Source organism: Dermacentor variabilis, chromosome 6 (genome assembly GCF_050947875.1).
Source record: "Dermacentor variabilis isolate Ectoservices chromosome 6, ASM5094787v1, whole genome shotgun sequence".
Lineage (NCBI taxonomy): Eukaryota > Metazoa > Arthropoda > Arachnida > Ixodida > Ixodidae > Dermacentor > Dermacentor variabilis.
The window spans coordinates 150839442-150856497 of NC_134573.1; the positions used below are offsets into that span (position 1 = coordinate 150839442).

Genomic DNA, 17056 nt, shown 5'->3' on the forward strand with positions numbered 1-17056 from the left:
GAAGAGGGGCGGCTAACGATTAGCGTCTCGCCACAGCGCATGCGCCGAACCGAAACGGTATCTTTGGGCACGGCTTTTCGTACGCCCCTAATGCTAAATTTCAAAAATATAACGTGGTGCCCCAAACACCCCAAAACTGCTTTGCACCGTCTCAACGACGCCACGAACATCTCAAAAACGCGTCAACGCCTCCTCATTGAGAATAATAAACTCTCAAGTATACTTTTAATCCTCCAAAATATTAAGGATTAGATTATTTCCGGTCTTTTCTTTTTGCTCTGCATCATGTTTTCATTCTACTTCCACGTGCAGGAAGGACGCTGCAATCTCGTGACACTGTATTAGGAGGCGCGGCATTAAATTACATCCTAAAAATAAAAGCCGAATATTCCCAAGGCAATGACAAGCTTGTAGTTGAGAAATAAAGCATGAAAGGGAACCAGATGCAACAGAGCTGGTGTTGAAAAATTTCAACTGGAAGAAAGCGACAAAATAGAATACATTTTGTTCATAAAGGTAAGGAGGAAAAAGATACAATTAGCTCATATAGACCGTTGACCATTACATCGCCAATATACAGGTTAGAAATGCAGACGATTAAATTAAAACTGTAGGCATGGACAAAACCTAATGGCACATAGGAAGAACTTCAAAATGGCTTCAGAATAGGTAGGAGTCTGGATGATAACTTCTTCGTTATTAGTCAGTCTATTTAGAGAGAGAGAGAGAGAGAGAGAGAGAGAGATAAACGGGATGGGAAAGGCAGGGAGGTTAACCGGATGAGATTCTGGTTTGCTGAAAGACTGAAAGAACAGCGAATGAAAGACGGAAAGAACAGCGGAGAGAAAAAGCGAACTAACGGGAAAAAAATGTAGCGAAGTTCGTGAACGTCCATGAGAATTGCAGTCTCTCCAATAGGCCACTAGAACGTAAAAATTTCAAGAGTGCCTTGACTGTCTTCTGGTGACCGTATAGGTCGGCGTTCCAGGACTGTCTGCTCCGAAAACGACCGGTCGTCAAGACGCGCCAGCGCGGTCGCGAGTGACTGCCTGTGTGCGCTATATTGGGGACAATGACAAAGAACGTGTTCGATGGTTTCCTCGTCGCCGCAGTGGTAACACGCGGCACTATCATTCGATCCGATACGGAAAGCAAACGACTTCGTAAATGCGACGCCAAGCCACAAGTGGTAAAGTACCGGTGTCTCGGTATAGTCCAGGTGGAGGCTCAAGTTGCAGACAGGGGTCCAGTCGATGTAGACGTGTGTGCTAGAAACTAGGTGTGTTCCACACCGATTGTAAGGCACCATATGCAAGCACTCGAAGTTGCGCTGCTGCATCTGTTCTTGACGGCGGTATTGGCTCCTGCACGCCGTCTTCATGAGCAGATCGAGCAGCTTCATCGGCCTGTTCATTACCCATTATGCCACAATGGCTAGGAAGCCACTGAAATGTGACGTCGTGTCCTTGCTCGACAAGGAAATGAAGGGGCTTTCGGATTTGCAGCACTAATTGCTCACAGGGTCCACGGCGTAAGGCGAAAAGCAAGCAATGTTGAGCTGCCTTAGAGTCGCTGAAAATGCTGCACTTTTGAGGTGGTTCCTGGGGAATTATGCGTAATGTACTACGAAGAGCAGCAAGCTCCGCGGCTGTGGATGTAGTCTGATGCGATGTCTTGAACTTGAAGGTGGTGACTTTCACAGGAAAAGTTACTGATACTGCGCATCCGTACACAGTGATTGAACCATCAGTGTATTATGGGTATGATCGTCGTATTGTTCCTACAGCAAGAGCAACGAAAGTTGTTCTAGAGCCGTTGATGGGAGCTGTGCCTTCGTTTGGATACCGGGGAATGTCAGTCGAACTTGTAGCTGAGCTAAGCACCAAGGGAAGCAAACTTATCCCTGCAGCTGTGCAATCTGATGGTAGGTATACACGATAAGGTAGTATCGTCTGACCAAAATAGGCACGTGGTCGGTCTTCTGGCAGTGAGGCGAGATAGAGGAGAGGAGGGCGAGCAAGGTGCCTGACGTGTGCCATTACATGTGGCTTTTTTAGATATTACCGGAGCGTATGACAACCTAGACCGCAACATTTTGCGGTATATGCTGGAACGGGAAAGCTTAGGCAACGACTGCATACATCCTTTGAGGGATATTTATTTAGAAAATACTGTTTGCGTTGAATGGGAAGGGATGAAAAGCAAGGAGAAAGTTGATATCACCAAAGGACTGAGACAGGGGTGCCTTTTACCACCGCTGCTGTTGATGATGTGCATGGTTAGGATGGAATTAGCGCTAGGAGGAATCACTGTCGGGTTTAACCTCGCAAACAAAGAGGCGAGCACAATAGTAGAGAAGCAGCTTTCAGGTTTGTTGTATGCGGACGACATTCTGCTGCTTGCGTACAAGCAAAGTGGTATACAACGTCTGGGTGATATATGTGGACAGGAATGTGAGAATTTAGGATTATAATTTGGAGTTAAAAAAATTAGGTTTTATGCCATTCAATGAAAACAGTGAACAGAGTGTAAATCCAGGGTCAGGAAATACCTCGGTCAAAAGAATACAAATACATTGCTGTAGGGATAAACGAAGGCAATAGATATATGAAAACACAGGAAAAAACAATAATAGCAAATGAGAAGAGAAATGCGACCATAATGAAACACAGAGCACTATGGGGATACAATAGGTACGAGGTGCTCCGGGTTATGTGGAAAGGCGTAATGGTTCCAGGACTTGCATTTGGAAATGCGGTTGTTTGCTTAAAGTCAGGGGTACAATAAGGTATCGGCGGCAACCGGAGGTCAGTGGGACGCTTCGCATTGGGCGCTCACGGGAAAACTACAAATGAAGCTGTGCAGAGTGATATGGGCTGGACAAATTTTGAAGTCAGGGAAGCTCAGACTAAAATTGGTTCTGAAGAACGACTGGGGAATATGAAAGAAAGTAAACGGGTTGCGGGAGTGTTCAGGTATCTGTACAGGAAAAACATTGTCTCACAGTGGAGGAAAATAACTAGGAAGCTTAGCAGCAAGTATGTGACCGATATGGTAAGCAACATGGCAGCAACGAACGTCAAACGCAAAGTCAAAGAGGCTGAGACAATCTCATAAGTGGCAGTAGTAGAAAATAAACCTGCTATAAGTAACTACCTAAGAGTAAAAACTAAATCAGGAAAGAAAAAGAGTTATGGTAACTCAAACGGAAGCTCCTTACTTTTCGAAGAGAGATCAGGATGCCTTAAAGCGCGTAGTTGTAAGGCAAGGTGCCCCAAGGACGAAGAAGCAAGTGCTTGCTGCGTTAAAGCTAGGGAAACGATGGAGGATGTTTTATTAGAATGTGAAGATATCTGCACAGCTGTCGGTTTGGGCTCCTCTGGCCTCCTTGAAGGCCCTGAGTTGTGGGATAGGAGGTTGAAAGTAAACGTGTCCGCTACCAAGATTCGTAAAAGGCGATTGGAAGTTGGGTGACAGAAAAGTGGGGAGACTCCAAACAGCGGCGGCGTACAAAAACAAAGTTCTCCGCAGTGATTCCGAAAGTTTGATGCGGGGAATTCTTTGTGTGTGTGTTCATATTCTTAAAGGAACTGGTAGAAGGTTAGTTAAAGTAAGAACAAGAGCTTGGCGGCGCATCCCATCACTCCGTTTCTAAGGGGGCGCTCATAGCATCCATCCATGCAGCTACCGGAAGCTCGGAACATTATTATAGAGCACCTTCCCGGAGGGACAGACCGCGCACGCAAAGTGGTCGCTTGGTGGGACTACCCTATGCTCTAGACCCTATTTTAAACCTATCCAATGTCGCCTCATCATCGTCCACTTTTCCCGCTGCAGTACTAATGACTCGGTGCTTTATGCGAAGTGAAGGTTTTAAGAACAAACTATTACTGTCAGCGAGGACTTCTCGCCCGCTAAGCGTGAAATCCGACGGAAACGCACTGATTTTGCCAAAATGCAACCCGGCGAGCCAAGTTTCCGGATAAGATACGATAAACTTCTGACGAATAACAAACAGTACATACACGACCGCTTAACCGATACCGCTAACGAGTCAGCCCCTTTACCTAAAACTGGTCACCGGCGAATGCGGACGAACATGCTCCACGATGAGCGAACCATAGCACCCAGGCACGAAATGTGTCACCTGTCTCTCCATAGGAATTAGTGAGGGGCATGGGCATAAACAACGCGTGTCTTCTTGTTTATTTGTTTGTTTGCGACATTACAAGAGTTACTAACAAACGCAAGCACATATCAACAGCAGTTGACACACGTAACACAGACGTGATTGCCCTGACCGAAACGCGACTTCACTAACAAATCCAAGATAATGAAGTTTTTACAGCGTCTCAGCTGTTTTCACTTTATAGCTGACCGTAGAGAACTACGGGACGGTGGAGTTTTACTAGCTGTACGTAAAAATTTACCCTCCCAGAATATTCCTTTTAGAGCTTATTCAGAAACTGTATGGGTAATTGTGACAAAGTTCATGGGAAGGTAATTCTTCCTGTTTGCTACCAGCCACCAAATTTTACACAAAGCATTGTTAGTGCATTACATTACGTACTTTGTGCCTTCAAGCCATGCCGATTTTCCTGTCCTTATGCTCGGTAATCTAAACATGCCTAATATATAGCCTGAAACGGCGACCATCCAATCATTTACGCTTACTGCTCGTTAGCATTGGACTTTTTAGATTCGTGCTCTCTTTTCTATTTCACAGAGCTTGTTAAGCAATCCACCAGAATTACGCCATCAGTAGCCAATGCACTAGACTTTTCTCCTGACAACCCACGCCGACCTTGTTTATGACATCACGTAACTGCCTGGTATTCGCGATCGCTCTTTACTTGCATTTGAAATCAACATCGCCCGGCCCAGGGGCTTTAATAAACAGAAAGTGATTATAAATTATAAAAAGGGTAACTGCGATGCCATTATACCGAACTTGCGGCATTTCTTAAGAGATTCCTTGAAGGTTTTGACAGACATTATGTAGAAGCTAACCGGAATAAATTTATTCAAATATAACTGACGGATAAATACGTCCCTAGCCATACAATAGCTATAAACTCGTTAGCAACATGGAGTAATAGACATGTGAAGCGGTCACAGAATAAAAAGAAGCGCCTTTTCGAATCTGTTAAAATGTCGGCTCAGGAAGACCGCGGGGCAGAATATGTCAAAGTCGCTAAAACACACGCTACTACACTACGGCAAGCAAAAGATAATCACTCGCAAAGAATCTTGCCGTCATCGCCTGCTAACGACCCAAAATGTCTTTGCACATGATCACCCAAGATAAGGCCGGTATCATCATCTTGTCTGATAGCTCTGGTGATATTCCCGTCGCCTTGTGTAGCGAGATACTGAACGACGTTTTTTTCAGATAAATATTTCCAAGATACTTACTTCCCCCCCTCCTTCCGCCCCTCTGTTACCTCCCATCGATAGATGCAACTACGGTAACACGTTTCCAAAAGTAATCCCTTCATTAAAATATTCGTGTTTGCCTGGTTCCGACTTTGTCAACTCCAAATTCTTGAAAAGCACAATCTGCTATTCAACCGTAATACATTAAATGACCTTTCAGCAATCCGACCACAAACATTCTCTACTTACCTACCGGCCAATTTCTCTGACAAGCTTTCCGTGTAAAATTCTTGAAAGTTATTTTTTTTATCACAACATGGATACCGTAAAATATACTTTCGTGAGGCACAGTTGGTTAGCTTTGTTTACAAGATGAATATTGCGTTCTTGATTATTCTTCCTTAGCAAACAGCATCTTTTTAGATATTGCTGCAACAGAAGTTAAGAGATTGAAATCAGGTTTGCCTTGTCTGCCCCGTCGGTTCATTCTATTAAACTGACGACGAATAGTGCCGTAATCGACGACACACAACGAAAATGCCTTTGTTGTCGCCAGGCAATCATGTCATCCCCTGCATCGTCATTGCCACTGCGCAAAGAAAAATAATACTTCGATAGCTTGTCTTATTTCGAGGGCATTGTAAATGAATGAATGAATGAATGAATCAATGATCCATCAAACTGAAACATGTCCTCATCGGGAGCTAGAAGGTCTACAAAGTGTGCGATTCATTGAAGAAATTTCACGCTTGCTCGGCTATGGCGCCCCTGCGTTCCACACGTACTGTGGTCCTGAAATGGCGTGAAGATACTCGGGCCGCAAAACAGATGAAAACCCTATCCCTTTGACACTGACGGAATGCGTCCATCTCCATAGGGAGCGCAAGCACATGAGCCCCAACCACCTGCAAGGGCGGCGGGCACGGATGGTGCCGAGCAGTCTCGGTTGCCACAAGTATACCCCGACCATTTCCTTGCCAATGCTTATACACCGTCTGCAAAACAGACGGATCCATTACGAATAGGGAGCGAGAACGATTGCAAAATTAGACTCTAAAGCAATCCCCCGACCCAGTGTGTGACACAAGTTAACCATGTAAGCTCTGTAATACTGTATACGTGTAACTTGTTACGCGTTTCTGTACTTTGGTGCCCATGCAGCTTCTGCAGCACGCGCAAGCAGCTTCACGTACTCCCACTGTGGCTGCATGCCTGATACAGCCTATATACGCGATTTTTTTCTCTCCTTTTTTGCCTCCAGCTTCGGGAGGGAACTAAATCGGGCTCGAGTGATATACTAGAGAAGTGGAATCCTGTCAGCGTTTCTTCAGATTAAACAGAAGAAGAAAAGGCGGAACAACAACCGACATACTCTCTAAGAACAAAATAGTGGTAAGGGCCTGAGGATACTGCGGAAGGGGTAAGGTCCCGAATTCCCCGCTAGATCTGTGAATTTTGGTCTTCATTTTATACCTATATGAACTAACCTACACTAGTAACCAAATAATGTTTTTTTTTTAATTGCTGGACGCACTGCAATTACACTTTTTATAACAGCTAATGGTCACCTGTAGGTTACCAGTTACTGCCAGTTGGCCCCAAGCAGCCCTCTCTAACGCCAGAGAGAGCTAACCTAATTAAATTAAATCCTGCTGCTTTACATGCCAAAACCACGATAAGATTATGAGGCACGCCGAAGTAGAAGGGCTCCGTATTAGTTTGGCTCACCTGGGGTTCTTTAATGTGAGCCCAATTCATCGTACACGGGTGTTCTTGCCTGCCCCCTCCCCCCATCCCAAACCGAAATGGGATTTGGTACCGCGCCCTCGGGCGTAGCAGCGCAACACCAAAGCCACTACGCCAACCCGGTGGCGTAGTGAATGAGTTAATTCGGGAGCGTGAGGGCGGTGTCTCCCCCTATTTTCCCCTTTACGTCGTTTCTTACTTTGCCAGACTCCCCGGCACTTGTAACAAGAGAGAGAGAAACGTAATCTACAAGTTGAAGACTACGAAATAAAAAGAAAGAAATAAATAAATAAAGAAAGAAAGAAAGAAAGAAAGAAAGAAAGAAAGAAAGAAAGAAAGAAAGAAGTGCCTGTAAGAAAATAAATGGATGCGATGAAGGATGCGATATGATGAAAGAAAGAAATAAAGAGAACAAGAAGACCTTGAACTGCAGAGTGACAGCGCCTGGTAAACAATCGGAAATTATCTACTGCTGTCAGAATGGCACGTTTCTGTTATGTTTCTCTGATCTGTGCCGTCAGGCGAGAGGTTTCGGGGAGGGAAAATGGGCGAGGGAGAATCTACATAATGACACGGAATCGGAGGGTCTGGGATTTAAAGGACTAGACTACCTTCCGATAACCACTTCAGTAAATAGAAAAAAAAATACAATTTTTTGTTAAAATGAGATGCTTAAGTTTGCTGTAATACGATAACTCCCTCGCGCGTTTCTATACGTTTTCAGCAATTTATGCATACACGCCACCTGGAATGGTTGATAACACAAAGACACGCGATAGCGGACCGCGAACAAGTCCGCTGTGATCTGCGTGCCATAGAGTCACTGGGCCCTGTTACACACGCGCAGACACGCACGAACGCACGCGCGCACGACAGCTCGCGCGCCGCGTACACAAGATTGTCTTCCTGGGCTGGGTCCGGTCAAAGATTTCTGGATAGTTATTCTGCCACGGGAAACGCAATGATATGGCTTCACTGAGTTGACGCAATACCGCGGTTCCGAGCCTCGGGTCCCTCCCGGTTCCGTTAAATCGCGTCGCTCATTTTCCGCGTCGCAGAAAAAAGGCGCGAAACAAACAACAGCGCTCGAGGGAAAAGAAAATAAGAGGGCGAGGGCGTCGCGTCGGGAGAGCGCGAGTGGCAAGCGCGCCCGCGACCTTGGCTCGTACGCAGCAGCGGCGGAAGCAGCACCAGCGGGCTACTCGGAGGCCCGATTCGCGTGTACGCGATCCGCGCTCACTCGCTCGGCGCTAGCGTGCTCCGAAGGCCGTCAGAACCGCCTGGAATCAGCGGTGCCGGTGTCACTTGACGGGGAGCGGTGCGTGTGGCAGCCGGCCGGCAGTCATGAGCGGCTACGTCGGTGATCTCTCGGCCTCGCAGCAAGCCGCGCTTGACCGGGTGAGTGGCCTAGCTTTAATTAAGCCAAGGCACGGCTGCCTTGTTTCCACGTGCCGGTAAGACTGTCTGGCAGCACTCGAAGGCCAGTGAAATTGTGATGCAGCCGTTTCTTTCTTCTTTTTTTCTTTAATACGCTACGAGCTTTTGCGGCGCTTTCCTTTGCCGCGAACTTAAGAGTAAATTTGGTAGTGTGGTTCGCAAGGACAGTTGGTGCATGATACTGGTATGCTGTTCAAGTAAATTACTTCGATTTACGTTCGAAAGGCACAGTATGGCTGTGACACTTGATGTAGGGTTGGACCCCGTATAAATTTTGACCACTGAAGATGTTCTTTTCTTTTTTTAGTGTGCTCCCTCAGTTCCGTCGGTGCATAGCGCATTTACATTCTTCTCTTCTCCAAAAAAGGTCGCAGATAACGCCAGTAATCGAACCCCTGAACTCAAGGAACGACAGATGTACTTCGCGGCGAGTCATTTCTTTTTGTGAAATCGCTCGGGGATAGCACAGTTACGTCACTTATATAGGTTAGATCACTTGAAGACATCCCTTGCAAGTACATTACGAGGTTGCAAATAGTGAGTTCAAAAAAAAAAAAAACTAATCCGCTGATCGTTTTTGCTGTCATAGATTGGTCACAGGCATGCTCGGCCCTTTAGAGGTTCATCCTCTTCTATCGTCTTCTAGCCTCCGCGAATAGCCGAACTTCGCGGTGCGATGTTCTGCTCTGTAGCCGAACTTTGCATAGTCACTGAGCCAGCACAACTGGCACACGAAAGTATACCGAGAGGCGCGTTGGAGGCGAACGATGACATATGCGCCAGAAATTCAAAGATATTCCTTTATGTAAAAACATTTCATTTTCCTATAGGCGCCTGTCTCCATTCATAGCGATCGACGGGATAACGAAACGATCTTTGCGACGATGGGACGATCGGTGGTCACAAGTTGTGCTTGCGTGAAAGAAGCCTCGTTAAATGCTCGCCTTACGCATCTTACGAATATATGTTGAGGACAAGCGCAAAAAAAAAAAAAAATGTGCAGCCGAAGGAAACGAAGAAAAGGGGAGCAGTCTTCTCAAATTCACTGAAATGCATTTGCTCATATCTATAGCTGCGATTTTATTATGCAACTTGCTGTTCATTACCCGCCGTGGTTGCTCAGTGGCTATGGTGTTGGGCTGCTGAGCACGAGGTCGCGGGATCGAATCCCGGCCACGGCGGCCGCATTTCGATGGGGGCGAAATGCGAAAACACCCGTGTGCTTAGATTTAGGTGCACGTTAAAGAACCTCAGGTGGTCAAAATTTCCGGAGTCCTCCACTACGGCGTGCCTCATAATCAGAAAGTGGTTTTGGCACGTAAAACCCCAAATATTAGTAACTTGCTGTTCATTGAATACTGAGTGATACTTAAGGTTAAATATTAAGCACTAAGGCGTATACTTTTTGTTACCTCCAGCTAAAACACCTAGGAAAACCAGCGCTTCCATTCATAATCGTTCTTCCGAAGCAGTAAAAAAAAAAAAAGAGAAAGAGCCGTTTGAGCGTCGCTGTCGTGCCAATTGAAATGTGTGTGAGCTCTCGGTCTTATCCCACTTCAAGAAACGCAGGCATTCTGTTCTTACGAGATGCTACTTTAATTCGTCCAAGTGCTATGACAATTGTAATGCAGTCTTATCGAGCGGGCCCTATGGCGAGAAAGGAGGCAGTTCGCTGCCGGCGAACTTATAGCAAAGGTCGCACCACGTTTTGACCCTGAGGGTTTAGGTCGAAGTATAGTTAAACGAGACCCCTAATTGACGCGAAAAAAAAAATCAAGTCGTGGTAATAGTTCGGTGAAATTTTGAGCAAAGTTGATTATACTTCATCCCCAAACTCCGGTCCCTCCACCTTATCAGCGGAGGGCCTGGGCCGCTGATAAGTTAGGAGAGAGAAATACCTAAAAAAAGCAGGACGAACTGGCTGTGTTTTTTTTTAAATTTAGGTGTAGACATAGCGAAGAAAAGTGGCCATGATAGAAAATCTTTTTATTATGGCAAGTGGGAATCGAACCCACAACCTTCATTCGTACGTGTTCCCACTGCTACTTCCTCCCTCCCGCTACTTTATTTCTTTTCATTCCTTAACCCTTATTTCCCCTTTCCCCTGTGCGTATGGGGTGGCAGTCCGGACGCCCGTCTGGTTGCTCTTACCTATTAGTTGTCGGGGACTATGCTGCCGCGTTCATTATCTGAGCAGCTGTACATGTTACAACACTCACGCCTCTCTAACTTCCTGCACCGGCGATGCGATAGAGTTAGCGGAAATTTGCTGTACCTTGTCCAAAGAGATAATCCTCAAAACACGAAGGTATGTTTTTTTTTTCTTCTGTGCAGCGAATGGTTCTTTCAGCGGTGTTCTCTGAAGTTATGCTGGGTCACTGAACCCTTGTGGCGAATACCTTCAGATCCCCAGCGTGGGAAAGGAGTTTAGTGCTTTGGGGTGGCTCGTAATAACAACTGTTGCAGGAGGTCCATTGGGATAACAAACCTGTTATTGACGAGAGCAGCCAATGACCAACGACGAATTGTTCTTATGAATGAAAACCTTCGTGAAATTTAGCTCTGCAAGAATTTTTTTTCTTTCTAGGATGCTTGCTTATAACATAGCTTGTTCCCGCTCCTCCCCCTCCCCCCAACCCGAAATTTTTTAGCTTCTGTTTCTTGCAGCTTATACATAATATTTATATATAGTGAGCGAGGGCTAATGTCAATAAATTTTTCTCTCTGTCTCCGACTTTAGTTCAAATCTTTGAGTCGACTCCCCTAACGTCTATCGTTGGCGGGATCCCTGGCTGCTTTTGCAGAACGATACAGAATTATTTTGATGTCCCAGAGGGTTGGATAACTTCGTACAACAAATGTCGAGTTTAGGGGCTGTTCAGAAACTGATTCTGCCGGTTCTTCTCATCTTACCTGTGCATCCGACTGACACTGAGAATGGCGTGTCATACGGCTCCTACCGATGTCTCATACGCGATTAGATTTTACAAATAAGTAGGCAAATTCGAGTGATCGCAAGCCCAGCGAGAGCCGCTTCTCAGTGAGGACACTATAAAAAGTTGCGAGTACATTTCCGCGACGAGAATGATGCTTGAGAGACGTGCGGATTAAGATTACGCTTGCGAATTTGCATTTCGCTGTATTTATTTATTTACATAATTTTAGACGCATGCTAGCGTCTAAGGTCGCCAGCCAACCCTTGCCACATAAGATGAACGCTCGAGGAAATTAGACACTTACGTGACATCCTCAAATATCGGCAGATATTTGTATACATTTAGCACAATTAGATAAGAAAGTTGGGCTCGTTAGTGCTTATAACAGACTTGAGACATCATTGACTTGTATAGGTTTGTTCTTTATCAAAAAATAAATAGGCGCATTTTGATTAAATTTGCGATGAAATTTTCCAAGGAAGGAAACGAGTATCGAGGTAGAAAGAAAAGAAATTGCTGGGCCTGGCTGTTAAAGTATGTGTCGTGATGTACAATGTGCTCGTTTGAAACTCATCTAGCCTGTTTTTCTTGTTTGGTTACGTATCAGGCTCCACAGAGAGAGCCCAATTTATAACAGCTACAGCCGATGTTCTCTACGCTTTCAGATTTTATTAATAGGAGGCATATTCGAGCAACGGCTACCCTGTTAGAGCCGTTACTCCAAGAATAAAGGCCTTATGGGAAGTTGTGTAGGCTCGTTGCAACCTTAATTTACATTTAACTTTATTATTGCTAGTTCTTACCTGGACCGGCCTACGCTTATACTGTGCATTGAATGACTAAGAAAAAGGAAGTCGCCAACAATGTTCATAACGCCAGCTTCTTCTACACACAAGTTTACGTTACACAAAGTAAAATGCCTTATAAAGGAGGCTATCGGAGACCCTCGCCGCCATGGCGCCATCCTGACCGAATTTGTCATCGGTAATTCTTTTTTTGCGCACGTATAAATGCGAATGATGTTTTCCTTTAAACAATCAAAGAAAGCATGAACAGAACATAGAAGTACACATGACTTGGCGTTGAGCCGACTGTCGGGCCTCCAGTTATATCCACAGCACGTCAGGCTCTAGAGTATGGTGAAGGTATCCAATTTAGTTATTTGTACCTTTTCTTACGCGCTCGTTAACTATCGTTACGTAATATTGAGGTGGCATTTACTACATCATCAAACCTTACGTCTTCACGAACGATCACGCAAACGCTAGAAGTGAAAGTGAAGCATATCAGATGTTCGCAAAAGGGAATTCGTGTGAGAATGGGAAAAAGCATGATACCGTTTGTAAACCTCGGAACGCCATGAATGTGCCCGTGTTATACGCTAATGACGTGGCGCCGCTTCCTCCCCATTGGCTGCGCCGTCACGTGCTCAGTGCCACAAGCACTAGGCCCCATCTTTAGTCAGCCAGAACCGCGGAGGCACCGTGGCATAGGGGAAGCGTGTTCGACTTGTACCCTGGAGGCCCCGGGTTGGATTCTTACCCAAAGCGAAATTTACCAAATTTTATTTTCAAAGCCAATAACTTACTCTGTTTACGGGAACCTCCCTGAGGGAGCTGTGGGCCTTTGTCAAGCTGCCTCTACGGAGAGCAGCTTTTACCTACAGCTTCCTTCATCAGCGTGATGATGAAAAATAAACGATATTGTTACTAAATTTAACGCCAATTCGAGCATTTTTTTATGTGTTTTAACTCTTTGCGTCGTCGGCCATTTCTGACACCGTCTTTCGGTCACGCCTACGGATTTTCGTGTAATGCCCCCCCCCCTCCATATCATGCTTTCGCATTAAAAATAAAAAAAGAAACATTTCGTTCATAATTGGTCTGTGCCAACGACCAGCCGCCTTTGCTAATGATATGTCCAGCGTCGCGATTACCTGAAATTTGCCCTTACGAACAATTCAAGTGTAACGACTTTCTCGCAATACAGGTCCAGGTGCAAACAGTAACCACGTAAAACAGAAATGGTGCATAATGAATAATGGCTAAATAGTGCATACGTTTGTCTTGATAGATTGGACAGCGGTAAACAGAAGAACAAATAACGTTTGCATTTTATGCCTGTTGACGAAGTAAACATAGCACGTGGGTCCCCGAACGTGGGTTTAAAAGATACTCATTACAAAATATCACAGCACGGAGCACTCAACTATATGTAGATTTTTACTATGTATATTGTTATGTGGAAGTAATGTAGGCGGCATACTGTTTACACGCTGTGTTTACAAATATAGCAAGCACTGGCCAAGAGGTCGTTGCCTCAAAACTGGCCAAGATGGAAACGAGCTCGCATTATGCAAGGAACGTCGTTATCTTCAGTTCATGCACTGGCCGCTATCTTCTTACAAAAAAAAAAAAATAGAAAGAAGGAAAGCACGTCTAATAAAAAAAAGCATGCGATTATACGATGCTCGCTTGCCTGTTGCTAAGCTGAGCTTCCTTTATCGTATTGTAACTGAAGGAAACGACTTGGCAATCCAGATAAATCGCCAGCGTGAGCCAAAAGACGATCTCCGTGGTGAAACAGCGCAGGCGTTATGGCTTAGCCGGCGCCATATTACACACACGAAGGCTCTCAGTGCTTCGCGGAGGAGAAAACAACTTTATCTTGAATGCTTCGCAAAATATTAGTTGTACTGAGTGCAAGAAGAAAAAAAAATACAAATTTTGTTTTCGATTGTGTTGTTTAGCAAGCGCAGAATAAAAGGCGCACGCCTAAGAGCAAACGTCAATCCCATATTCTTGTTTTCTGAGAAATCGTGGCTCACACTTAAGGGTCGCGCAGCGCGCTAGTGAATGACTGAAAATGCTCAATGCTCATATCTATTGTTGTAATATAGAGGGATGATCAAGTTCGTCTATTCGTTTCCCCGGCGGTTCTTCAGTTACCCGATGACATTTTCTAATTGTAATGGGAATGCTCACCAGTCGTCACTTCCTTTCTGACGCATAGCGTATCGCGACATGGCACGAATATTTCAGTAAGGAAGCGTGGGCTAGTTGATTCGACATTAACAATGGCAACACAGTGCAATGTACAGGGCCTAAAGGAAGGGGTGAGATGTACGCAAACAGTCGCGTGTATATCGTCTTTTTCTTTTGTGCTTGTCTTTAGCCCCGCTTTACCACCCCTAACGACAGAGGTTCCGCTCTCTATTATAATGACATTGATTTGGCCGGCATTACTTGATAAGGAGTAGGCGGCACCAACCTCTGCCACGTGCATCTTTCTGTGTGTTCATGCCATTCAAAGAATAAAAGCGCTGTCCAGGTAAGCATCCACCCATGTAGCAAGCACCTGTTACACTTCCAGCCGCAACGTCACGTAGGAGAATCAACTTTTTTTCATCGCCAAAGCTGGCGTGACGAAATCAACAACGCGAGAGAGCTTCCAGCTGCCCGCCTCTCGCCGTTCCCATTTAAGCGTATGTTCTATCTGCGTCGAGACTCCCTAGCATCAAAGGAAAAAAGAAAAGAGGAATGTGTGTTAACCAGATGTCGTTGGTCCAGGCTGTGCTCGATAACGTAAAATAAGAGTGACTTGACAGGCGGACCGAGCAGTGACGCCGAGAGATGAACCGAACCTTTGTATCTGTGTGTGGACGATGAAAATGCCTTATTGGATTGTCTGGATTGTCTTTCGCTTTCAAGGCGTCTTCATACGATAATTTAAGGTTGTGGAGAAGGCGTCAGTCAGCATATTTCTTTCCAATATTTCAATGAATGAATAGAATTTATTGATAGGAAAGACAGAGAGGTCGACCTGAGCTAGTGCGCTCTAGTCTGCTACTCTGCACTGGGGAAGAGGGAAGGGGAGTGAAAGTATTGGAATGGATGATGATGATAAAAGAAGTGGTGAGTGCTTATGTACATGAGACAGTTGCCTCGCTAGAGCCGCTCGTCGAGCTTGGTGTCCTGCAGAAACTTTCAAAATATATCAATCGGCCAATGAATAAATGAATAGGCCAGTAAGTCAGTCAGTCGACCAATCAGTTGATTCGTCAGTCATTCGATCAATCAGTCGATCGATCAGTCAGCCGATCAGTCAGCCGATCAGTCGATCTATCCATTGGTCAGTCAGTTCATGAGTGGATCAATAAATGAATTTCAGAACATGCATCACCGGGCTCTTCCGTGTCCTGCCCAGGAGAAGTAAGCCATTCTTTTTTTTTTCTTTTTTTGCTGGGTCTCTTGAGCAGTGTCACCAAGGAGTCGTCACATGCGCTGTACGCTCGCTAGCTTCCTGATCCTCAGTGATGTTGTGCCACGGCTGAAACAACGCATATGTGTACACCTTGGCTCGGACTGAGGCAGCAAATGCACATTTGCTTTGTCGGACGGATGAGTACGAAATTTGAGGCAGCCCTAAGCGTTGCGCTCTTTCTTCTGAAAGCTGGGAGGTCTCCCTCTGACGTGCGAGAATACAAGGTGTGTCGGTAACACGGATGTTTTCCTCCACACAGCACCAACGGCGAGCAGCTTTGAAACGAAGGACCGCGACTAGATTTTCGCGGAAAACGTCGACTCTACTGTGAAGCATGCGCTGAAGGCAGCAGTCGCCCTATAGCCTCGTGGTACCTCCGTCAGTACAGGCGACAATGTAGTGGTAACAAGAAACCCCAGGAAGAAAAATTCGTCCTGTTCCGGGACTCGAGTCCGAGGCTCGAGCCCGGGACTTAAGACGTAATAGTGCTAAATAAGTGATGACACGTCCTTTACTCTGCGCGTCGTACACAAGTACAAACTAGCCGAAACCTCAGCATTAATGCAAAATGCTTAAAAACGCAGGCATGGAACGTGTGAAATATTCTGACCTTTTCGCTTCTCGTTTGGTCGAATGCTGCCTAGGGATCGCACAGCGAACATTAGTGCTTCAATATGAAACGAGGGCAATAGGTTAAAGGAAGTGTACCAATGAGAACCGCTGCAAAACACACGCGTTGGTGGGATAAAATAGCATCCACTTACGAGTGCTATCAACTGATGCTGCAATGAAGCATACGAAAGCGCGCGAGAGGGCCGTTTTTCGTACACTTTCGAAAACAAGATCCAGGCAGCGTTTTCTTTCTGGATATATCCTGAAAAGTTGCAAGCTTCTGTGTCATTTACGTTATTATCTGAAGGCACTGTCTAAATCACACCACCAGGTCACGCCCATATTCTTTGACTCTCAAATTTAGGGCCAGTCGGCTCACGGATGCTTGCCAAGTGGAGATTCGCAGATCAGTAGGTATGTGGTTAAGTGTAGTTTCGACCTCCTTGCTAAGCTGACTACCGGAAACAACACAGAGAGCTGGTGCGAATTGGCAATGCGCCAACTGCACGCGTTTGGCTTCTCGTTTTCTGTCGGGCCATACTTCTTTACACGACGGTTAATATACTGGGGAACTTGTCGTTGCATAAAAACACACTAATCCTGCCTTACGATTCAAATGTTGTGCCAAGCGTGAAGCTCTCGTAATCATTTTCTTATGTATACACACATTCCGTAACCAGAAAGTG

General features: G+C 45.5%; 1 protein-coding gene across 1 annotated transcript in view; it reads left to right on the forward strand.

Moving 5' to 3' along the window:
* The first annotated feature begins 8322 nt into the window (after positions 1-8322).
* LOC142585478 (SEC14-like protein 2) overlaps positions 8323-17056 on the forward strand; it is a 50579-nt gene continuing 41845 nt past the window's right edge. The window contains exon 1 of the mRNA XM_075696265.1: positions 8323-8520. Coding sequence (XP_075552380.1) covers positions 8467-8520 — 54 coding nt within the window. The 5' untranslated portion in view covers positions 8323-8466. The remainder of the gene's footprint in view (positions 8521-17056) is intronic.